Source organism: Apteryx mantelli, chromosome 6, assembly GCF_036417845.1.
Source record: "Apteryx mantelli isolate bAptMan1 chromosome 6, bAptMan1.hap1, whole genome shotgun sequence".
Classification (NCBI taxonomy): Eukaryota; Metazoa; Chordata; class Aves; order Apterygiformes; family Apterygidae; genus Apteryx; species Apteryx mantelli.
The window spans coordinates 26,918,931-26,944,635 of record NC_089983.1 but is presented as its reverse complement, the minus strand read 5'-3'; the positions used below and the strand labels follow the sequence as shown (position 1 = coordinate 26,944,635).

Genomic DNA, 25,705 nt, shown 5'->3' with positions numbered 1-25,705 from the left:
CTTTATGTGGAAGGACTCATAGCATAATTAGCATGGCATTCTTATGGAACATGTATTATTGATCAAATAGATCTCTTTATAGTAGAGAGTTATAGAAAAAACTGACTTCTTGATAAATTCCTATGCATCTTAGTTGTATAAACCAGTTCATAAACCATCCTGCCTTTGAGAAAAAGGTTGCTTAATGTATAATGTTAAATGCTCTATAAGAATTCCAAGCTCATGTCTGAGTCGAATAGTAAGTCTGCTACCTTCCTTCATCCACAAAAAACAAGAGAAAGGGGAGAAGGAATAAGATTAGTAGGGAAGGAGAAATAGCAGGACAAACATTTTGCATTAACATACTACCTGAAAGTCAAAGCAGATGCCCAAGGAGTTCACACTGCTAGTACTAACATATCTTTGGGAAGAATTTTTTTTTTTGACCTGGTTCAAGTGATGGGTTACTGAGTCAGGCATAGATATAAACCTGCAGCACTGCAGTTGCCTGTGATGCTGTTCTTCTAACCTTCTAAATAAACAATTACTTTCAGTTTTACAAAGAAAAAATATAACTGAAAAGTATTTCTTTAATTTATTCATTATTTTGGTCTCCGTATAATCATGTGAAACTATTTGAAGCTGATGAAAAGCTAATGTCTGGACTCAGCTTTATCAAACAGCTCTATTAATTTTTGTGTTGGGGATTATCCAGTTTCATATTGGCTCTTTTAACTTTGATATATAACACATTGCAGATCAGTGAAATAAAGCAGGCCAAGCAAACCTAGACATTTTAGGTGGTGGGGGGGGGGAGGCAGACATTGGACAAATTGTGTTTCCAAGTCATGAATAACCAAAGTGGTGTTTTTGTGTTGCTTAGTTACGGTTTCTGTTTAGTTGGCAGTGGAGTTCACTGAAAATATTTTAGCTTCTGTTCCTGACAGCTATGAACGTGCATTCACATGCAATCTTATAAACTCAAATACTGTTAAATACATGCCCAAGATATCTCCGCAAATGTGAGCAAAGGATAGCATTGCCAAGCTGCAGGGTCTGCGCTGAACAATCCAGTTGTATTCAGCTAATTCAGAGAGGTTTTCACTGGTTGGTCCATCTCTTCAGCTGTTAGTACTCTGTCCGCCACACGCAAAACAAAGTTCAAGAGCAGACATGAACAATTTGCTAGTCTGGCTGGCAGAAGTCAGGCGGTACTAATGGCCTCAGGAGACTGCCACTGAATTTATGCCAATTTTAAATCTCTACTCAGCTTCCCAGTTTACCAAAAGAGCTACTTTTCCTTCCAGCCACACTGATAAAGGCAACATGCAGAAGACAAGTATGAGACTAATGCTTACAAAGTGTTACAAGGCTTGAATTGAGGGAAATATGAAACCTTGTGACCCTTACTCAGAATAGCCAAATTCCATCTGCACTTGAGCTTGAAATGGTAAGAATGCCTCCATTTTTCTACTGTGGACATGTTTGGAGATAGGCTACTGAAGGGTAAAGATTTCAGTCTTGCTGATCTTAAGATGTAAAACATTTATGATAATAATTGAAAAATTATTTATTTTTAATTTTACTTGCAAGAATTAAGAGATCAAGATAACCCTAAAATCTGAAGTTTAAGTGATGTGTCAGATTAAATTCAGTTAGGAATCCTAAAGTAACTGGTAAATAAAAGACTTGGTTATATCATCAACTGAAGTAACTTAAGAGCTCAGTTTAGTTGTCAGAACATGAGTAAATGGAGCAAATGGATTCATTTACAACACACCAGCAAAAAAGCTGTATTATCATGAGGGATTGAATGATACACCACACACCTCATGTTATGAGTATGAAAATATCTTTGGAATTTTAAAAATTCTTAGTGACCATTTCACAACTGAGAGAGTTGCATTCAACATGGCAGGATTCTATGAGATTTAATTTTGAAAAATAAAAAGGAACTAATCATAATGCTTTAAATTAATGATAGTTCATGCTGAAAAGTTCATATGATTACACTTTTTATGTGCAAACAGAAAAAGTGAGAACCACTTAAATACATATAGTTGGTGAACTTAAGACTGAGACAAATAATTACAACAACATTCTCAAACTTTCTTGGAGTATGAATCATATTTCACATATCTTGAAATTGCCATCTCATAATATAAGCCACAGTAAATTCAGTATTTCAACTTTATTATCTTTTCACACACAACTTTACCCTGCAGTGAAAGCTCAAAAGCTGCAGCTACAGAAACCAATAAAGCTGGACTGGTTCTTTATAGATAATTGCATATTAATCAGCGGCTGGTAGAGTCGTTTGCAGGGAAATCTGGTACGATCCTTCTGTTGCTGTTTGGTACTGGGAGTCACCATGAGAGCTACATTAAAAATACCATTGAAAAATACCATCAATTACTCTTGCACAAATTAAGGTCATCACAAGTCAGTGTCAGAAGTGTACCTGAAGCCACGTGTTCATCCCCACGTTAGAGAGCCTGAAATCTCACTGACATTTCTTTCCCTGAAACGTCAGTACAATGCTTCTTTCACTATCCTAAATACTCAAGTAGTTTTAAAAAGAAAATTATTAAAGGGTATGCTTCCATGTCAGCATGCTGTATAGAGAATACTAACAACAATTCGCTTTGCTTGTTCAGTTTAAGTACAGTTCAAAATTCTTCTGTCATTTCTCAATCTGAGAGTTGACAATTTTGTGCATCTTTTTGGTTTCTGTGAGACTACCAACCAGTGAAAAGCTAATCATTAAGTGCTATCTTTACAAGATGGGTGCTTTTGGCTATAAGTTCACTGGTCTTTTGGGGAGAAATGATCTATTTAGGAAATTAAATAACTTTAATTTCTACAACTATGCTTACAGTCATTGACCAAAAGCAAGTTTACCGTCTGTAGGATATTTTAGCTCTGGCCCTAGTAAAATGGATAATGGTGACAGAGACCTCTCATTGCTATTTTTAAACCGTCAACTTTATAGTGATATTATAATAAAAACCTGAAAAGAAATTACGAAAAGAATAGGAATGAAATCCCTGATCACATAAAGACTTCAGCATATGCATACCTGACTCTCCCTATTCCACTGAAATCCAAGGACTTCTCAAGCACTGTAATACTACAAATGTGTAAAAACTTTAAGAATTGGTCATATAATGTTAATCACATTCTGTCTTCTTTTCAAAATGATTTGTAGAGTAATATATCCTCCTTGACAATGGCTAGAATGACAAGTAACTGTATTTGGCTTAAAATAATCTAGATAGGAATATGCTTTCATTGCCCCATATGTTTAAGCCAGACAATTCTTCCCCAGATCTATAATTCTCCAGATTTCTTCTTCTTGTTTCCATGTCATTTGCAAAAGCACAGTCTCATACTGAAAGACTTGCTAATCCTGTTTTCGGAGGTGTGCGAGGGGAAAGGTTGGGTTTTTCTTCTGGTAATAATGAAGTCATAATATTTCTGGTGATGATAGCCAAAGCCTCCGTTATCTCCAGCAAGCTATTGTTCAGTGGCTCGTGAGCTAACAGTACTACTAATCTTCAAGTCTGATTTTAATTTTATCTAACCTTTCCAGTTTAAGAAGATTTGCTATTTTTATCAGAAATTGAAAAAGCTCAGTTTCATAAATGAAGAAAGTTATTTTCAGATACTTTGTTTTGAAGAGGATTTCTGGAATTCTCAACGTAAGCTTTTCAACACATTGCTCAGTCAGATGGTCTTTTCATTTCTGGTTTGATACATAGCTGTGCCATTCATTTAAAAGTATTTATTCCTCTGTCTACTGTCTGGAAAACTAAATTTAATTACATTCATAGAGTGAAGAATAAAAGTATGGACCATGCACATTGGTGAATTCAATTCACTTTGCAAATTGTTTTTATGGTAATATGTTGGAGAAGGTGGCAGGTACTTTGCAGTGGTAGGGACAAGGAGAACAGTTCTGTTTCTTGCATTGGAATTTTAAACAGCAAAAACCTTGAGAAAAATAATAATGATGTTTCTGCAAAGCAGCACTAGGGATATAAGGTCACTGGTTACACTTCTGAACTAATTCATATTCAGTTCCTTTTTGATTTAATTTATGAGAAATTTAAAAAGCTGTTTTTAAGATGGCATACAAATCCTTTTTTGTGGACCTCAAGGAGATAGGTAGTTTCCCTTAAAACTAAAATTAAAACAATAAAAATGCCTAAAACGAAAGACGATAGTTTAAATGTCTGAACTGAGTCACAGTAGAGATTTAAGGAAAACAGAAGGAAAGTATTATGAGAAGAGATACAAATCTCATAAGCTTCTTGCACTATAAATGAAGACAAATGAAGCACAAAAACATTACTTTCAAATCCCTCTTGTACAGTGTCTTATAATTGAGGTGTTTGCAGTGGCATAAAATATTCTCCTGACAGAAAATGAGCATCATTTTCATAAACTGTGCTTCTGAAATAATTGAAAATGTAGAGTACATTAGAGCATAATGTTACTTAATCTGATTTCATGTTTTAGCAGTTTCAAGTGCAAAAGCTTCATGCAACTGTACGATTTATATCAAGCACATTAATCTTCTTGGAGTGCTGGCTAACAATACCGAAATGCAGCAGTTTTTGTACCCACAATGTGAATGTGTTTGTCTATCTTGTACCCAGCCGCCTTTGGGTGATGCATTACAGATTCCATTTCACTTTCTCCAAAACCCCACTGAGCACTGATGAGCACTGTCATCTGTCTCTGAGCCCTCAGGATCCTCTGAGGCCTACAGGAACCCTGCTACGTCGCTTCTGCTTGCATAACATCGATATTCTACTCCCACTCCAATCTCACTCAGTTTAATGGCAAAACTTCTGCGGACCTTTGTGAGAGCTTTTTCTTGGGCTCATGGCACCACACTGAAGCAGTGCAGCTAGCTTGGTGCAGATCCCTGCACACTTGCTTCCCAGAAGGATCCACATAAAACAAAAGCTTTCAAGGCTTGTTTCTTCCTGTGCACCATCCAGCGCCTACCTTTAAATAATACCTTATGGATAAATCCATACGGTCAAAATAAGAGATTGGGTACCTGTGTCAACCAGGAACGTATCCCACAACTCTGTGAACATAAGTAACTCTGGGAAAGAAGGCTGACTGCCTGCTCTAGTGCTTTTTTAATACTTAGTCTATTGCATTAATAAAGTAAATGGCAAAGGTGGACATTTCTCCCTTTGTATCTCTGCTAGATATAACTGTATTAGGTCTTCTGGCTTCACGAGTGTGCAAACGTAAGAGTTAATGTATCACCTGATGAGTAATTAATAACACTACTCCAGAGCTACCACTCCACTGCTACCAAAGTCTCTGGAAGTCATATGTGCTTGAAGCACTATCACTAGGACTCAAGCATGTCCCCAAAACAAGCAGTGTTAGTGCATCTCTTTATAACTGGTCATAATACTGTGATATCAAATATTTTCTTTTTAAAGAATAATATCAATAAGCTAATGCCTGAAAATTTATCAGAGGGAAATTAGTGAAGTGCTGCATCATTTTTATATGGGTCTGATTCTGCACCTTGCTGTGCCTCCTTTGCTTCCTGCCCAATATCATTTTAGAGATATTCAGCAATTTTGAAAGATTAGGCCAGAAATCCAGAGCTGAGACTTGATTTCCATACTACTTACAAATGGCAGCTGTAGGGCAAACACAAAATGTCAAGTGATCACAATCAGTGCCTTTTTTCCTACTGAAAAGACTCTTTGCATATTCTCATAGGGTAAACTCAGAAGAAAAGCACATACAAATGCATTTTCTCTTCATAGTACTCCTTTGGCTTGGATAAAAAGTATTTAAAGTATAGCAGATGTGCTTCTGCTGTTCAATGGAAATGAAGTCTTTTATAATTTTATAACATCTGCTTAAATATTTTTACTTAGAATCAATGCATATATTGCTGTAATTGGACAGTGGCATGCTATCCTCATGGTCTTCTTTCCCAGAGGCTTCAGCCCTATTTTAGTTTCAAATATTTAAATTTTTTACAAGATTTTAATAAGATGACATCATATTTCTTGGCTTATTCAGAGCAAACCCAAAAATGCCTTCAAAAGTGACAGTTGTACAATTTGTACATTTCCCTGATTTGTCTGCTAGCAAATATTAACTGAAGCATCTTTTGTGGATGCTCTCTTCCAGAGAAGAGAAAGCCTAGAATAAATCAGTTCATCTGCCAAAGTGAAATGTGATGGGGGAGTCAGAGGCAATGCATGCTCATACCGTGTACATCCCTCAACCCTCAAAAACCTTAGCTGAAAACCTAAGTAACCTTGGAAAAAAACAATAGCAGCAAATCAGTAGTTTGCTTTTTAGTTTTCCTGGGACTGTGCTGCAACAGAAAGAAATGTATCTGTATCCCTATCCACACTGATCTTGCTCCAGCAAATTTATTACCTTGTGTAAATGGCACAAACATAACAAAACCCAGCAAACCTTTCAATTACATTGTTTAGAAACTGTGTTTTGGCGAAGCTTAGCTAACAAATTGTTGATACTTTGAGGGCTGAAATTACAAAGGAAAGCAAACATAGGTACATCTAGGAACTTCTCTTTTGAGAGCTCTGCTAAGGAGGTAAGGGAGGACAGACTGCGTGCAGGTGCTTCTAAGGAAAAACTGTCTAGGGGTGACTAATGTGTATTTTGATCAGCACATGGCTCATAAATGGACCAATTTTAGCACTTACACTGAGGCTGCGCCACAGGAGCATGCCTAGGGATTATGACAACACGAGGGTTGTTGGGTATTCTGAATACCCAGTGAAGGTGGCAAGTAAGCCAAGAGGGCCTGTTGAGGGCAGTATTGCTGGGTTGTACTGGGATCTAGCCCAACCCCATCCTGCTGTGAAGTAAGAGGATCACCAGGAATCCCGGAATGAACTGTCCCCAAAGCTCCTCTTCCATCCTGGCCCTCTGAGGTACCCAGTACCATTTTATGGCTCTTGACTAGAGGAAATATTTATATGCAGTAAGGAAGGTTGGCCACTACTGGTGTTCGCAAATGGCTTTGTGGATCTGAATAGTATTAAAGTTGCAAAGTCAAGCACTCAAAATCTAGGAAATGACTGGATTAAAATCACCCATGCAACCTTAACGTGGTCCACTTATATATGTTTAAGATACTTATGATCAGATTCCTCTTTTTTATGAGGATGCTTCTCCAGTGCAGTAAACAAATGACTGTAAGGGTGATTGAACACTGGCGCAAGTTGCCCTGAGAGGTTGTGGACAACTTTCAAATGCAGCTTTTTAAGTCAATAGAACAGAACAAGAACGCAAAAATCAAAATGATAGAAAATGTTAACATGGAATTAATCTCTGCCCTGTCAGGGATAAGTGGGGCTATGGGAGGATAATACAGACTGTCAGTAATTGTGCAAAATTTTGCCACTTTTCAGGTATACTCCCAACTACTATATAGTTGATGAGCCATTACAGCAATGAGGATGTGCTTCCTAACTGTATTTCTTGGCTGTTCCTGGAAGCCTAACTTCTGCTTTTGTTTAATGTATAAGATGTCTTTGTTTCATGTTACTTCCCCAATGGTAATTTCATTTTTTATTTAGCTGCATGGAGTTCTCTAAATGAGCTCTTCTCTCTTGTCCTTGAGAAATTCAGATCCTGTACAAATTTGGAGTCAGTGAACTTCTGATCCAGAAATCTCTTTTCTTTCCAGTCTGGTGCTCACCTCTTACCCTCTTTTGTGTCAGCCTCTCATTTGCTTTCTCTCTTAGCTTTTGTTTGTCTGCCCTTCCCATCTTTCCTCCATTGTCCTCCTTTCCACTATGAAAGAAGCACTTAGAAAAATGGGCACTTCAGGATAATTTAAAAAGCCGCTGTCAGGCATGAATCTTAGTAATTTCAGGGGACAAGGGAGAATCTGAAATGGAGAGTCTTTATTCCTTCAGGAAAATCAGAGAGCACTGAAGATAACCGAAGAGCTCTGTAAAGATTGGCTATACACTGTATAGTATACCCTTGAGCTCTCAGATCTGTGTAACTTCCTGTAGAACCAGTGACTTATATGTGGAAAACCCCATACTTCAAAATGAGTATTTACTGCTTGCTTTTATGTTACTGTCCTTTCACTGACATATTTTTAATCCAGCGAGGTCTCCTCCTCTTGCTTTTACACACCTCATGATTGCTGCTAGACTGCAGGGCTGCTACAGCTGGCGTTCCTGTCACGCAACACAACAGGCCAGTTTTTAAGCAACAAATGCCACCTGGCTGCCCCGGCCAGGACTCAGCCCACAACCATGACAGATTTTTCTCCCACTTACCAATTGGTTCACCTTTAATTCTCAGCCAAAATATGTTAGTAGGGCTGCCTATGCTGTATTCAGCTCACTCGTCAGCCATTTGCTCTGAATTATTTGCATGTATAAGCCTGCAAGCAGTTTTCAAAACTGAAAAGAAGCCTATAAAAATTGAAGTATGAAATTATTTTATATAAATCTGGGGCTTACTGTGTCATTTTTACCACATAGATGATTGAATTTGTCTTATTTGCCTAACGTCATTATTTGTTTTTAAGGGTGTGTGTTGGTGCCCCCAGCAGGCTTTCAGAAAAACTAAATCTCTACCTCTGAATGTGAACCAAACCTCGCAGAAAGAACTTGTTTACTGTATAGTAATGAACAGAATAGTTGCACTGAATATACATGAAGCTGCATAATGAAGTGTTATATAAACGTGTTCTGTCATTTGAAGCGGATTTGTTCTTCAGCTATAACAAGGCCATACTGCACTGTATAAATAAATATAAAGCTCTGTGTGTTTTCATTGGAGTACTCCTGTAATGTTAATTACAGTCCTGTCCTTCTCAGAGTAGTGAAGAACACCTATGCAAACACAAAAGCTTAGACAGTGACTACCTGATTGGGACAGTCTTAGAGCTGTTGAATGTCTTTGACTTTCCCTGAAAGAATTTATGAAATTACTGCTTGCACTCAAATCACTTGCAGGTTTTATCTGAGTGTCTGAGTGGCTACTCCAGGACTCTACTTCACGGAGTTGGACGTATACTTTTCTATATTCTTGACTAAAAATAGAATTTGCCAAAAGTAATTAAAAGACTTGTTTCTTTTTTGTGTTTTTAAGCCCTGCAGATCACAAGTCATTACTGTATGTAAGGTCTTGTATTAAATGTCCCAGTTATATGGGACTCATTGACAAAGCTTGTTAGAAGTGTTTATTTTATGATGAAGATAATTCTTTACATATGTCAGTTTTACAAATGAGGAATCTGTGGGACAGTTAAGGTCACTCACCTCTCTCTCTAAAAAACAACAAAAAAACAGGCACTGGGAGAACTACAGCGAGAGAGGGGAGGCTATTGAAATGCCTGTGAGCCATAGGACATGAACCTTATTTGCCAAGAATCTTAGTACCTTGTCCCTTTTTCCATTGAAAACATCTTTACTCCAAGGAGAGGTGCAGTAGATTTTCTGTGTGGTTGCTCACATAAATAAAAGTCTCTACTGCTGGGAGGTTTTCATGAATTATAACTCATCATGGAGCAGCACAGGGTGATTGCAGTTAAAGGGCATTTTATGCCACACATCTCATGAACAGTATAGAAATATAAATAAAAAGAATCCTAACATTGAATCAAAGGGCTTTGTTTTTTAAATACCTATACATCACCACCACATTTGTGAAAAGAATTATAAATAGATATATTTGATTTCTAGAACTAATTACTGGAAGAAATGGGGAGAAGACTTTATGAATGACATTTCCTTATACTGATCAAATAAGGTTGAAGATGAAATCTATTTAAATGCCGACTAGAAAGATCAATATTATGAAACTAAGGGACCTCGGGAGGATCATCAACATAAATTCTCTTGAACTATCATTGGAGATAGTAACCACAAGGACATCTAATGGGCTACCTCACTTATAGGGAGTCCCAGGCTTTCCCTTGGACTCTATCCAGTAAAATGATGACAACTAGCCATTTGATGAAAATAAATCATGATAGCCTAATGGCTCTAATAGCAGCTGTAGCAAATTTAGGGGCAGGCTATGAAGTGGTGCTGTTCCTGCAGGAAGTATATCCATGTGGGTCTAGCAGAATGAGCTGACACCAAATTGTCAAGATAAAAATCGGACCAAACAGCTAGAAATGTGCCCATCCGGGTCTGCAACTAAGCAAAAACACCTTTCTTTTTAGCCTTTGATGAAAACTTAGCTCACTGAAATACAGCAAAGCTGGCAAGGAAGGATAAAGAAATAGGGACAGAGAATTACACACATAAAAAGTAAGAACGTTGTTTGCTTTTGTACCTTGGGTACAAGAATGAGTGAATAATTACAATCCAATGATTAATTCCCTCAGCTATGGTAAGTTAAGTATGTCCCAGAAAAAGTGGGACACTGGAGCTGACAGTGCAGATCGGTAAGGTACAGTGGAGCCTCCCAGTGCGTGCGCTTGTGAACGCGAGGGTCTGGCCAGGCCTAGAAGCAGCAGAGCTGCCTTGAGGTAGTGCAGCGCTGAAGTACCATACTTGCCAGGCCCCTGTGGGTGTGTGCAGAGCCAGGCTGGGACTCCAGGCACCTTACTCCTACCACTGGGCATAAAGCCAGGCCCTGTTGGCCAGGTGTGATTCAGCCCCAGCTGATCAGTTTGATCCGGGCACCTGCAGAAGCACTGACGTATCTGTACTACGCACCCAGAGTAAGGAGCATGGCGGCAGGCCGCACGCTCGAGCGTGGCACTTCAGTTCGACTGCCTCCTGGGTGTTGTGTTGAAAAGGGACGCACCAGCGCCTGAGTCCCAGTCTGCCTCGCATCTTTGGCAACTGCAAAGTATTTTCCTGATATTTATCATCTTGAAATTCCTTATGTTGTCCTGAGCTGTGCATACAAAGTTCTATTTAAACCCAGTGTGTTCATGTGTCTGCAGAGCTAAACACTAAAAAATTAAAGGAATATTTACATAAAGTGTAGCATCTTCAAAGTAGCATACTTCATCAGCTAATTAATCTTTACAATACTCTTGTAAGGAAGTTGGAATTTGTTTTTTTTTCAATAGGCCTTTTTTTCCTGTGAAATAGGAATGTGAATGAGAATAGGAATGGGAATAGGAATTCCCAGCCCAGCTATCTAGGCCTTGACATAACCGGGGAAGCAGATTAAGCAGAATAGCCCCATTCATACCTCTCTCTACTCATCTAGTTTCATAAATCTGGAAGAATTTAAGAAAAATCCTGTGGAGAAAATTTCTATTAAAAAGAAAGTAGTTAAAGTAAAAATATGAAATAGATGCCTATCCGTAATGTTGTCAACATTAATAATTTGAAGCTTATTTCATATTGTGTGGTTTCTCCAAGACTTTTTTTTGAATTCATGTCAGGATATGGGCTCAGATTTCAGGTGCGCAAATCAAATGACCATCTGTTCAAAATGCCACTCCACAGAAAGGCTTTGATACTGGTCATCAAATAGAAAAAATTTCATAGCATTTCAGTGCAACCTGCTGCTAAACTTGTGCCAAGTTGTAATACAAAATGTGATTGCTGCATCATTTTCTGTTAGCGAGAAACATTATCACAAATCTATTGTAATTAATGCCATGAATTTGAGAGAAATTATTTCAAGGAATATAAAACTAATACAGTGCTCCCTGTGCTGGCCCATACTATGATAGAAACAATGCTTTTATTTCACATTCATTAAGAAGGACAATATCAAATTAGGATGAGTAAAATGATGCAAAATACAGCACTATACCTGATGTTCAGATAAGCAATCCTTTACCATTCAGAAAATCTGCATATGCAGGTATGGCATATATAAGATTGCACATATATTGTAAGTCCAGTTACCTCTTTAGGCTTCAGGAACCTAAGAAACAGTTCTGGCCCAGCTGAAGACAACAGCAAACTGACAAATAATTTTAAAGAGCCCAGAATATGAACTTTACTGTTTCACATAAAAATTGGCTCAGCTGTACTGGGTCTTCTCTGTCTTGCACCTGTATTCATGCTATGCCTACTATACAGGACACTGTATGTTTTCTTTCCAGTATATCTGTTTCTAACCAATGTATCTCTATCTCACTTATACCTGTTTTGCTGCTGGCAATACTGACACCTTTTCTGGAATATCATGGTAGAGCTATTGTGAGAAGTATGGTGGAAGGGTTTCCTGAATGATGGGTGGGACTGGGGTCACTTGCTGAGGGGGAAAGGCTTATAGTGCCACAGTATTTCTGAAGAAGGTGCCGTGAAGCAAACTCTGGAGGGGTCCTCAATCAATGGGGAGGACCAAAGCAAAAGAGAGAGAGAGGATAGGGAATAGTCCAGAAAGTCGGAGGTCCTAACTTGTGCTAAAAAAGTTGTTGCTATGTCATTATATGATGGATTGAAGGAATCGTGTTGGAAGGGAGAATCAACATGTTTTTTGTAGGCTCTACAGGACAGTGTTATTAATATATGCATCAGTTTTGGTTTTGTACATCACATAGCATCAAATCTTCTGCTGCCTTTGCAGTTTACAAATCCCTAAAGAACTCACATACTGTTTTCTCTATCTTGCTATATCCTGATTACTCCTTCAAAGTCAATGGGAGCTGTACAACTGGCAGTACACTTGTACAGCTGGTTCCTACAACCCTAGCCATGCTGAAAGTGGCATTGCTAGATTCTAAATCTGCATCATAGTTCTGTCATACTCATACTTACTTTTATTTCCAGGACCTTTGAGTGATACATTAGCTTAAACTAATGTTTGAACTAGAATCTGTGTGCTCATTCTGGGCTTATGCTAATTAACTTGACTTCAGTATAGCAACAAAAAACATTCTTAAAATTAGCTTAAGTGACTAACCCTAGATTCCTCATGAGAAAGGGAAATCTTGAACTCTTTAAAGCTGGTGGAGCCAGCCTTATCTTACTCTGTCTCCCAATTGTACTTTAGGGATAAAGGATTGTAGCTAATGTCTTGTGCTATGAATTAGATTCAGTTCAGTTAGTCTGAATTAGAATGGTCCTGAGGCTCAGCAATACTTCAACAGACATAGGAATCAGGGCATTATGTTGGTGGCTGGGAGCCAGCTGTGCCTAGGTTCTCTCTTGAACACAGATGGTCAAAACTTTTTGGGTTTTGAGTGAGTTTGCTCTAAAATAAAATTGCTTTAGTGTGCTAACCATTGTGATGCCAATGGACAGGTTACAGATTCTGCACCCATTAATTCCTCACTATATCATAACGGCAAATTCAATAGTATAGAGTAGCATGCCATAAAAATATGGCAAGCCTTACCGTTCTTTGTTTTAACAATATTATCACAGTTGTTTGAAAGTTCATGATATAATTAATGGTGTAAAGAGGTTTCCACAGTAGACCTCTTTTGTGCCCTGTTACTGTGCACACCTTAATAAATACATTTAATAAATAATTTCTTCAAGCTCTAGCAACTATCATTTACTCTTTCAGATCAAGTTTTTCAGTTTTAGTAGGTCCCTGGTTTCTAGAAGATTTTGAGCTAGAGTTCTTTGGCCACATTTGAGTGAAAAAGTAAAGCAATAAGTATTTGTATTGGGAAGAAAAAGCAAAGAAATAATTGAGGTTTGGAATATGATGTGATCTGCTTATGCCCCATAATGCAAACAACAGTCTGGACCCCACACTTTCTAACTGTTAGTCTAACAGGGACAGAAGAACTTGGAGGCTGGCTGATTTCTGTTTTTCCCTGGCTTAAGGGCTTTTGCATGTCCTTTGTAAACTGTGGAAAATTAAAATGCCAGTTGATCTTACAGATACCTCAGCTGGCATATTTCCATTTTCCAGCAGCTGTCTGCTTTGGGAGCAGTTACCATCCCAACTTTTTGGCTGCACAGTGAAGTCTCATAAAATCGGACTGTAAGATGTCCCATTTGCCTTCTGTTCTAGAGAAAGAAATTAAATTCGCAACATCATTTTGGAGTTCCACAAATGCTGAAAAAGAAGAATCTGTTTCTGAGAAAGATATTTTCACTGCCAGTCATTTTAATGATCCCTAATCCTTCATGTTTTCTCAGGTGAAACTTCACAAAAGGTGTAGTAGAAGGCATGTGTAGATATGGGTGAGATTGAGCATGAGTGTGTTTTTGGATACTAACAAAACTGAGTCTCAAACATCCTTTGGGTCATCTCTTTTTCAAATGAGTGTGTAGCTAGAAAAGTAATAAGGAATAGGCACTATGAGGCAGCAGGAGGAGATAGGGTCCTGATACCAATGAAGGGCACTTCAGCATTTTGCTTCTAGCATATGCTCTTACTAGTAGGTGAATGGGCACTTGACCCCATTAACATAAGGCCACTGCTTTTAAATGACATGTTTCATAAGCTTGTTATGGACTGAGTTCTCAGGAGTCACAGGATATTCTGCATTCTATTTGACCTGGGTTATCTGTTGCATGAGATATATACTGCTTATTTAGTAGCTTTTATCTCAGGAGAACATGCCCTGAGCTGGGTTCTGATATCAGTAGTCAAGAGCTCCTGACATTTCTATGCAATTTGGAGACTTTCATCGACATAGGCTAATATCTGAACTCATCAAAGATTTATTCCCTGCTTCATAAGTAAGTTTCTCTGAGGAGTTTTACTTATGTCTTAAGCAGAAATCTACACAACTACTCATAATCGAACTGCCATAGGTATATTTTGGCTGTCCTGCTTTAACTGCTGTATAAGACACTTACGAGGGGAGTATGGATATATCCCAGGGTTCCTCATGTCATTATTCCTTGCCTAATCCAGGCCTGTCTAGCTTGCATAATCCACAACATGTTACATAGCAGTCACTCCACAAAAAGGTACATCTCTGAGCAGCGTCTGCCTGCATGTAGACAACTGAGGAATATCCCCTCACATCTACAGGCACTGTGTTGGGACCAAAAGTACTGGGAATTGCAGGGGTCTGTCCCAGGCAGGTAGTAGGGGTCCCCTTGGTCAGGGGTAGGTTCATGAGCATTGACACAAGTTTTACCACAAATTGCATCCCAGAAGACTATTCTAAGGGTCTTGCCTTTTCAAGCTAAGACTATTTTCTCCTAGTCGTCTGCTTACGAAGGAAATATCCCTGCTTACTGCTGTTTATGGAGGCCTAGTCTGTCCTCTAGTGGTTGGGTCATTGAACATTATACAGATGTGAAAGGACTTGGCAGAAGATGGCTCAAGCAAATGCTAAACAGCTGTAGTATCATGGTTTTGCTGACTGATCTAAGATGTTATTATGTACAGAATTGCTGCTACTGGTATGTGTAATGCTGTTTGTGTCAGTGAAATAGTTTGCGAGAAAAGGTAAAGGCCTTTTGCTAGGAGTGACTTCTGGGCTGCTTCACAAGCCTGATGCCAGTTAGAAGAACATCTACTACAGCTTGGAGTGGGTTGTGGAGAAGAAGGGCGGTAAGGGCTGCCTTGTGTGATTGTTCTGGAAGGAAAACTGTAATTATGTAGAATAATGTGATTAATCTTTTATAATGGAAGTACAAAATTAGTGAGCTTTATTGATTCACCTGTAATGTACATACCATGTTATAAATCATTAATCAGAGAATTTAGATTTTTTTTACATTTGAACCTCTTGCTCTGCTGTTGGATCCCAAACACTCACATATTGAAGAACGAAAAGCATTGATTTTCCTCAAGGAGATTGATTGCTTAGAGGCAAGAATTTCTCATTTTTCTCACCAGGGACTGTAGCAAAGGAAGAGCTGCAGCTTTGATCTCAGTGACTGGCAGCCTCCTCCATTCCTCTGGCATGTACTTTAATTTTTTTTAAGGCAAAATAAAAGAATTGGCTTTTGTGCCATTCTGCTCTGCTCTACCTCCTCTGCTCATTTCTTAGGCATGTCCTTTTAGCACAAGGGATTTTAGATATGTTTCCTTAGATTTTTGATCCTATGGATCAGAACCTTGATGTTAACATTTATTTCTGTTGAAGTGTTGAAGGAGCTGTGGCAGAAATGAGGTCGTTGAAGATAGGTGTGAAATGTGAAGTAGTACATGTATATAAGAAAGTGATACTTGGTGCAGCAAAAGAAATTAGAACAGAGAGCAAAGAGGATAGCTCATGGAGAATTGTGGGAAGTCAATAGCAGATTGTCAGCATCTGAATTAATTGTTTGTGTCCACACTGTAAAACAGAGAGGAGTTAGGAGCCCGAAGGAAGACATAGTTTGAGTTTTACTTTACTGTCATCTGCATGTAACTCCAAGCATCCTGCTGAGCTTTGCGTAGCTCCCTACCCTTCTCACATATTACTCAAGGCAGGTTGTGTTGACTTTTAAGCTAAAGCTTATGGTTATAGACAAATTACTTGAGAAGATATAATATAGATCCTGAAATATTTTGTAGAAAATATTTCACACTGAGCTTTGCAAAACCTGGCACTCAGGGAGACCTGCTGCTCTTCTGCTCATCACCTTTCCAATCCTGCATGCACTAGCACCCTGAAAGCAGCTGCGTTTTGCAGGCTGGGCTAACACCACAGTGCCACACGGATGTATCTCAGGGTACCCCAGACTCACCCTTCTCTTGCTGCATGTCAAGTTCTTTCCAATTGCTAAGTCCCATCCACAGGCCGCACTGCTCGGCTCATTCCTCACCTGCAATAAACCAGAGCCTTCAGGATTTCATGGAGGATGGTTTCATGGAGGATGACGGGATGGATCACAGACTGGAGGAAGGCTTCAGCAAAATTCCCCAGGTAGGGACTGCACCTTCCTTCCATCCCGCTAGCATGGGCTAGTTACTGGCAGGGAGGGGGGGCAGATGCACAGGAGTCTGGAGAGCTGCTAAAATACCCCCGAGTTGCTTCTTACAGTGGAGGGGCTGGCAGTTGCCCCCAGCCCGGCCAAGGACGTCTCTGCTGAGGCCAGGGCCCAGCGCGCACACCGAGGCAGCCGGGGCGGGGGCGGCGGGCCAGGGCAGGCCCTCGCCCCGCACCAGCCCAGGCGCCCTGCGACGGGGCCACAGCCCCCGGGCCGCGGCTCGCCGCGCCGCAGCGCCGCGGGCGAGGGCGCCAGGCCGCCGCGCAGCCACGCACTCACGGACGGACACACGGCGCGGCCGGGCACGCACCCACGCGCGCACGCAGCCGCGCAGCCCTCCGCGCCCGCTGCCTGCGGCGGGGAGGGCGGCGGGGCCCGGGCGAGCCCATCGCGCCGCGCGCGGAGAGAGGGAGAGAGAGAGGGACGGAGGGAGGGAGGGGGAGAGAGAGAGAGAAAGGGAGGGAGGGAGGGAGGCGGGCGGAGGGCGGGAGCAGGGAGGACGGAGCGAGCGAGCGGCCGGCGGGCGGGGGGAGCCGCCGCCGCCGCCGCCGCCGCCGCCGCCGCCAGCCCGGCAGCCGCGCGCTCCGCTCCCTGCCCAACATGGTCGCTGCTCACACCTCCCACTCCTCGTCCTCCGGCGAGTGGATCGCTTGCCTCGATAAAAGGTATCGGCATCTTCCCGGGAGCGGCTGCGCGCTGCGTGTGTGTGCGTGCGTGAGACCTGCCTGCCCGCTGCCCTGCGGATCCTGCCTTACATAAGGAGCGGGCAGGTGGGAGGCAAAACGCCCGGAGGGGGCAGCGCGGGGCGGGGGGGGGGATGAAATTGCTCCTGGCCGGTCGCCACCGGGAGAGCTGCTCTGCGCCGGGCTCTCCTGCCCGGGAAATACTGCACGTGGTGGAGGAGGGGGAGCTCCAGGGCGGGGAGGAGGCGGCGGCGGCCCGCGGGGCTGGGGCTGCCGGGCGGGGACCGCGGGCACCGCCATGGCGGCGCCGCTGCTCGCCGGCCTCCCGCCCCCTCCCGCATCGGCCCGCACCATACCGCACCTCGCCTCACCTCACAGCACCCACCGCCCATACCTCGCTATACAGCACCGCACCTCGCAGCCCCTCATGGCCCCTCACAGCAGCTCGCTGCACCTTACAGTGCGTCACACAGCATCTCATGGCACCTCACCGCACTGCCCCGCACCTTACATCATCGCACCTCACCGGACCTCAGCGCATCTCACCTCACCACACTGCCCCTCACCGTTCCCCATCGCACCTCACCTCATAGTACCTCACTGCACCATACCGCACCTGCCCTCACCGCACCTGCCCTCACTGCATCGCACCTCACTGCATCTCACCTCACCACACTTCACTGCATCACACCTCACCGCACCTCTCCTCACTGCACTGCACTTCACCACATTGTACCTCACCGCGTCGCACCTCACCGCGTCGCACCTCACCGCATCGCACTCATCGCGTTGCACCTCACCGCATCTCACCTCACCACATCGCACCTCACCACATCGCACTCACCGCATCGCACTCACCGCATCTCACCTAACCACATTGCACTCACCGCATCTCACCTCACTGCATCGCACTCACCGCATCGCACCTCACCGCATTGCACCTCACCACATCGCACCTCACCTCATCTCACCTCACCACATCGCACTCACCGCATCTCACCTCACTGCATCGCACTCACCACATCTCACCTCACCACATCGCACCTCACCACATCGCACTCACCGCATCGCACTCACCGCATCTCACCTAACCACATCGCACTCACCGCATCTCACCTCACTGCATCGCACTCACCGCATCGCACTCACCGCATCGCACCTCACCGCATCGCATCGCACCTCACCTCATCTCACCTCACCACATCGCACTCACCGCATCTCACCTCACCACATCGCACTCACCGCGTCGCACCTCACCTCATCTCACCTCACCACATTGCACTCACCGCATCTCACCTCACTGCATCGCACTCACCACATCTCACCTCACCACATCGCACCTCACCGCATCGCACTCACCGCATCGCATCTCACCGCATCGCACTCACCGCATCGCACTCACCGCATCACACCTCACCGCATCTCACCTCACCACATCGCACTCACCACATCGCACCTCACTGCATCGCACCTCACCGCATCTCACCTCACCACATTGCACTCACCACATCGCACCTCACCGCATCGCACTCACCGCGTCACACCTCACCGCATCTCACCTCACCACATCTCACCTCACTGCATTGCACTCACCGCGTCGCACTCGCCGCATCTCACTGCACCTCACCTCATCTCACCTCACCACAACTCACCTCACCGCATCGCACTCACCGCATCGCACTCACCTCATCTCACCTCACTGCATCGCACCTCACCGCATCGCACCTCACCACATCGCACTCACCGCATCGCACCTCACCACGTTGCACTCACCACGTCACACTCACCACGTCGCACTCACCATGTCGCACTCACCGCATCGCACTCACCGCATCGCACTCACCTCATCTCACCTCACCGCATCGCACTCACCGCATCGCACCTCACCGCATCGCACTCACCGCATCGCACCTCACCACGTTGCACTCACCACGTCACACTCACCACGTCGCACTCACCATGTCGCACTCACCGCATCGCACTCACCGCATCGCACTCACCTCATCTCACCTCACCGCATCGCACTCACCGCATCGCACTCACCGCATCTCACCTCACTGCATCGCACTCACTGCGTCGCACTCGCCGCATCTCACTGCACCTCACCGCATTGCACCTCACCGCATCTCACCTCACCGCATCGCACTCACCGCATCGCACTCACCTCATCTCACCTCACTGCATCGCACCTCACCGCATCGCACTCACCGCGTCGCACCTCACCGCATCGCACTCACCGCATCGCACTCACCGCATCGCACTCACCGCATCGCACCTCACCACATCGCACCTCACCGCATCGCACTCACAGCATCGCACTCCCCGCATCTCACCTCACCACATCGCACTCACCGCATCCCACTCACCGCATCTCACCTCACCACATCGCACTCCCCGCATTTCACCTCACTGCATCGCACTTCACTGCATCGCTCTCACCGCACCTCACCGCATCTCACCTCCCGCATCGCACCTCACCGCATTGCACTCACCGCATCGCACTCACCGCATCTCACCGCACCTCACTGCATCTCACCTCACCGCATCGCACCTCACTGCATCGCTCTCACCGCACCTCACTGCATCTCACCTCACTGCATCGCATCTCACCACATTGCACCTCACCACATCACACTCACCGCATTGCACCTCACCGCATTGCGCCTCACTGCATCGCTCTCACCGCATCGCACCTCACCACATCACACCTCACCACATCACACCTCACCGCATCACACCTCACCACATCGCACTCACCGCATCGCACTCACTGCATCTCACCGCACCTCACCACGTCACACCTCACAGCGTCGCACCTCACCGCATCGCACCTCACCGCATCTCACCTCACCGCACTCACTGCATCTCACCTCACCGCATTGTACTCACCGCATCGCACCTCACCATATCTTACCTCACCACATCGCACTCACTGCATCGTATCTCACCTCACCACTCTGCATCTCACCTCAGCACCACATGACACCTCACCTCACCGCCCCTCACCTCACTTCGTCTTGCTCAGCCGCCTCATTGACCCGGCAGGAAAGGAGAGATCCCAGCCCCGAGTACTCCACTGCGCGGGCAGGCGAAGGTCCCTGGGCCTGGTGTGGCACTGCAGCAGACAGTGCACACCTCCCTGCAGCGTCTGCAGCCTCCCTGCGGCGTCCGCATGCCTCCCTGCAGTGCCCACAGCCTCCCCGGGGCAGTGCCCCTGCGGGCTGGCCGAGGTCCCGAGCGCGTACGGCAGGGCTTGCTTCTGGATTGTGTTATGGGGCTAGCGGTGAATGCGACGCATTAATTATCGCTTGTTGCTTTCAAAGGTGAGATATTCACTTTTAGAAAATATAGATAATAGATAATTTATTTTTAAAAGAAATTCTTTGGAGTGCTTTCTGCAGGGTGTAAGAGGAGGAGAGGAAAGTGAATCTTGCAGTGTCTGATTAAACCATAGTGGATGGTTTGTACATCCTTTGCTGTATCATTACCTTTAGCACTTACTGGATTCAAAAGTGAAATCATTCTATTTCTGAATGCTCACTGTGTCTCTTGTAGTCTAGGGAAATATAAAAAAAAATTAGACCATGAATGATGGTACACACTGCACAGTTTAAGCAAAGATATCACATATCACTTATACAGACATACAGTTATTTACTGAGCATCATTAGCCAGATTTTGACAGTTGACATCATTTGGGGCTACGTTACAGAGAGAACCCTTTGTATACACGCAAGAAATTGCCTCCACTCATCATTTCTACCATTTTCAGCTAACCAGCTTAGTATTAGTAGGACTGCACCTCTAAGTGTGTTTTCCTTAATAGTCCAAGCAACATCGGTCTAGTCACCTACCACAAATGATGATGTCAGTCAGCCTCCCTGATCCCCCTCTCTAACACAGGATTTAATTTAAAGAAAAAAAAACCCCATAACCTTTCAGAACTTAAATAATGTGTATAAATGTTGAAAGTATTCTAGACATAAATATAGGTGATGGTAACCTAGTCATACAAAAATAAATGAAAATGAGGCTGAAGGCCTGATTCATCACTCTGTAGACTGACACTGGAGGAGTGCGAAGAAGCAGAGAATGAGCCCCAGTACTTTAAAATAGGTGGGCTTGTCATTTCTCAGGGTACTTAAATGTAATAGATTGTGACATTTAAATTGTGAACTAAAATTCAGGGGTTCATGATTAATGAGAAGAATAGTTGTGGGGAGTGAATGATATTTTTAGGAAACACATCGAAGTATTTCATTTAGAAGTTTCTCTGCTGTTTTATATCTATCTATCTATCTATCTATCTCTTATTAATATATAGGCCATTTTTACTCTAGGAATTTTGTTAGAGCTGTTAGGATGAAACTTTTTTTTCCCCTTTTTCTCACTTGGAGTAAGCTAGTAGAACCTGTTAGTTGCATGGAAAGTATCAGTTACAGTTGCCCTGAAGGATTTTTTAAGCAGCATACTTTCCAGAAGACAACGGGGATGTGGGATGAACCCAGGATGTGAGAGATTGTACATTTTTTTCTTGTCTCTGCCATGCTTTTGCTTTGTAACCATAGGAAATGCATTTACATGTTTTGTTCTTCTGTTTTTCCATTTAAAAAATACACTTAAAGCCATGTTGGAAAAGTACTGTAAGAGTCTAAGTAGTATTAGGTAAAGTATTTTTGAATATTTTATATGCTTGTATTGCTAGAGTATATTTCTTTTCTTTGAATGAACTGTTGTTGCTTTACTCATTTCAGTTATCATGTAATTTCTGTGCATTTTAGGTATTTGGCTTTTTCTTTATCTTAAAGCATTTTCTAACCTAGGTGTGGATTCTGTAAGTATAGGACCATTCAATGAGTCAATTCACTGTAGGAAACCATGTGTTTTTATCAAATATTTAAGACAGTTTTAGTATGTTTTAGTTAATGAATATATATATGTTTTCTGGAGGAAGGCAATTTTAAAACTTCTTTTGTGTAAAGAGAGTCTCAGCAAAGACAATTGAAATGGCATGGAATATGGATTATCTAACTTCATTCTTTTAAAAAAGGAATTTTGATTTAAATAGAAATAGTGGAACACAGCATGTACAGTAATGATGTGATGTTAAGTTCATGTTTCTCCCCAAGTCATATACCAAACTAAATGAAAGCACATGTATAACAAATAAAGAACTATCAAAATGTTTTATGAGAAGTGTAATTACTGTGTAGGGTACTGTGGGCAAGGGCTGCCAATGCTTCAACCATGCAACTTCTGGATGTGGTTACTAACCATAAAAGCCAAGGATCAGCACTTAAAAATCAAATACACAGGACAGTATTTATATATAAAGTCACAAGTGCAAAGATAGCGAAAGGCAGGAACAGAAAAGGTCAGAAAACTATGCTCTGTCAAGAATATTTTATTTTTACAGGAAAGAGAGATGACCAGCAGTTAGCAAATGTATATTCTGGTTGCACAGGGACAAGTAAATCATTTTTGTGTTAAGGAAACCAATCCTTCTATCTTTGAAATAAATAATTGTCTTACCACTGATTTCCTAAGGAGCAGAAGCGTTTTTCTGTATGCCCTATCTGTGCATAATTAGAAGAAGGTTGCCGATTTATGCAAGTGCGTATATTCAGCCTAGGAACAATGTCTTCCCTACCCTCATGATTTCTTTTATACCAAAAACTATCTAACTAGGAGATTTCCACGTAGGCATATAATTACTGCATGGTAGGCTAAGTATTTTTTACATAATTGTGATTTCTCCAAACCTTATCACAGTTTCTAATTCAAAGAAGGATTTTAATTGGATTCAAATACAAACTTTTAAATGATGTATAGTGTTCACGACAGTCGGATGATCCTAGAATTTTATATCTGCTTATGCTGTCCAGTGTTTTCCTTTGTAATAAATATAACCTTCAATGCCTTAGCTGACTGGAGGAGCAGATCACAGAGCAAAGCATGTAACTTTTGCTAGCCTGTTGTGCTAAGAATGTTCTGATCTTTGCTAAGCTGTTTATAAATTATTTAAGTATGAAAGGGTGTTTTCAGGACATATTGTATGTAGTGCGCTTTTATATCCTTGTTATTCTGATAGACTTGAGACTTGCATTATTTACATCTAACAAAACCAAAATAACACATACCGGATAATATCTCAGATCTGTTCCTTAAGCCAAGCTCCCATAGATCTGAGTGTAAGTTCAGACTAAAACTAGATAACAATAACATCCTTGAATCAGGATTTGTCTTTTAGTTCATTGTAACATATGAGATGTAAGTTATTCTTACAGGCTTAGTAGTCAACAGGACTCGTGATTATGCAGATAGGCTAGAAAGAAGAACTGTTATGCTAAACAGAGAATTTTTGCTAACAGAAATAAGGAAAATTATTTTGCTCAGCTTGTCATCCTCTACAACATATAATTATCCAAGGATACTGGGATATAGACTTTATTAATATTAATATTTCAGAATTGCTTTATGGCACTATTTTATTTACTTTTAAAAATATTGTTAAGAAATTGAAAAGGATACAGTGATTTCTATATATTTTTAAATTTCTAGACTTGCTTTTTATTTATAATAAATGCATATAAATAACTTCATTATTTTTCACTTAGGTGGGATCTGAACAAAATCTTGGACATACGCTGCAGCTCCTGTTGGCCTGTGTGCCTGGGGTTTCCTCTCTGTAATGTGTGGCTAAGCTGGTGTATGCTTGGATCAAGTCTGAGTGGGGATATATTTGCAGCAGGCACCAGGATGCCGAAACTCAGAGAGAGAGCAGTATAGACATAGCCTGGGAGCTTTCTAGCACTCATGCAAAGGTGCAGTCTTCTGAGAGTGATGAATAATAACGAATTTTTCTTTCCGCATCATGCAACTCATTTTCTAGTCCAGTGCAAAGGTGCAGTCTTTGATGAATAATAAAAAAGTCCTTTTTCTTTCCACCTCTCCTTAGAGAGACCAAAATAGTTATTAATATAGCCTGCCATAAGCTTGTAACTCTCTGTGTTTTATTGAATACATGAGTTCAGAATGATTCATAGCAAGAGCAGGAGTTATATTTTGAGCAAATTCAGGATGTTTTATTCTATGTCATCACAGGTTTAGGCTTCTCTGTAATATCAGCTTCCATTTGTTACATGAGATTTTACAGTAAGTCATAAGTTTTATGGAAATGTGTTAAGAGGAAGACAAAGTGATTGCTGTGGAATTGATGTACGTGGCTGGACAATCAGTGTACAGTCTTGCAACTATAGGGTTTCTCTTTTGCCAGACAGAACTGGAAACCTATCTAAACTGTCATTGTCTGAGTTGCTTCTGGCATGCTGTTAGAATTTAATCCCCAAAGTTCTGTATTCTGGGCAGAATTCTGTATAGCAGTTAAATTATGTTGCATGTTTTTTAGTATTGCTCTCCTTTTTCCTTCTGTCCTTTAGACTAAGGGCCTAATTCTCATCTACCACCATTAAGGCTCTTCACGCTGTCCTGCCAGTCATATTTGCATTGCCAGACCAATGTGAAGGTGGGGTGTGATCTAAATGGAAAAAACATAGAATTGTGTGAAGATTCCTATACTCGTAGAGGGGAAAGAGATTTATGACTTCTGAACTATTGTTACTCAGAGCCTGGCAATGTAGATTTCACTGAAAATCGCGTAGGTGCCAGTTGTTTTGTGTTGGTAAAAGCAGGAGCATTGTTGATAAATAACATCCTTAAACAGAGTGAGTGTTCTGATTTGACGCTTTTACTTTTTTCATAAAGAATTATTTTTGCAAGTTAAAATTCTATTAAAAAAAAATCCTATATTCTAGCAGGGGAATAAAAAATCAACAAACCAGCTAATTGAAAATCGTGTCCTGAAAATCAGGTTGTCATTGGATATTTATCAAATACAAGTATTTTTTCATATTCAGTGTGACATCTATTTTCCATCTGCATCTTATTATTTGCTGCACTTAACTAGCTCGTCATTGTTATACTTCCTTTTTTCTGTTATTATTTTCTGCACTGTATTTGGCATGATTGCAACTCTTACTATCCTGCTGCTTAAACAATATCTTCAATGAATGTTTCCTGAAGTGACTTTCCACTTCATCTTTGAATTCAGCAACTGTCAAAATGTATGCATGCCAACGTGAAACTGAAGAAGTTATTTCATAGTTGCTGTAAGTTTTAAATATTCATTAGCTGTAAAAATGCAGACCTTAAATGGGTAAAGATGCATTTAGTGTA

The 25,705-nt window shown here is 42.0% G+C and overlaps 1 protein-coding gene and 1 long non-coding RNA gene across 3 annotated transcripts in view; one reads left to right on the top strand and one right to left on the bottom strand.

Moving 5' to 3' along the window:
• Positions 1–2,194: 2,194 nt before the first annotated feature.
• On the bottom strand, positions 2,195–17,417 carry LOC136992348 (uncharacterized). Of its 2 annotated transcripts, none has more exons than XR_010884567.1 (3): positions 17,405–17,417; positions 16,545–16,622; positions 2,195–2,357 (listed from the first exon to the last, which is right to left on the bottom strand). It is a non-coding gene; the product is annotated as an uncharacterized lncRNA (long non-coding RNA). The 2 variants fall into 2 exon arrangements; XR_010884566.1 differs by lacking the exon at positions 17,405–17,417 and adding an exon at positions 17,098–17,178.
• Positions 17,349–25,705, top strand: part of LOC106499304 (rap guanine nucleotide exchange factor 4-like) — a 60,848-nt gene continuing 52,491 nt past the window's right edge. The window contains exon 1 of the mRNA XM_067298523.1: positions 17,349–17,452. Coding sequence (XP_067154624.1) covers positions 17,388–17,452 — 65 coding nt within the window. The 5' untranslated portion in view covers positions 17,349–17,387. The remainder of the gene's footprint in view (positions 17,453–25,705) is intronic.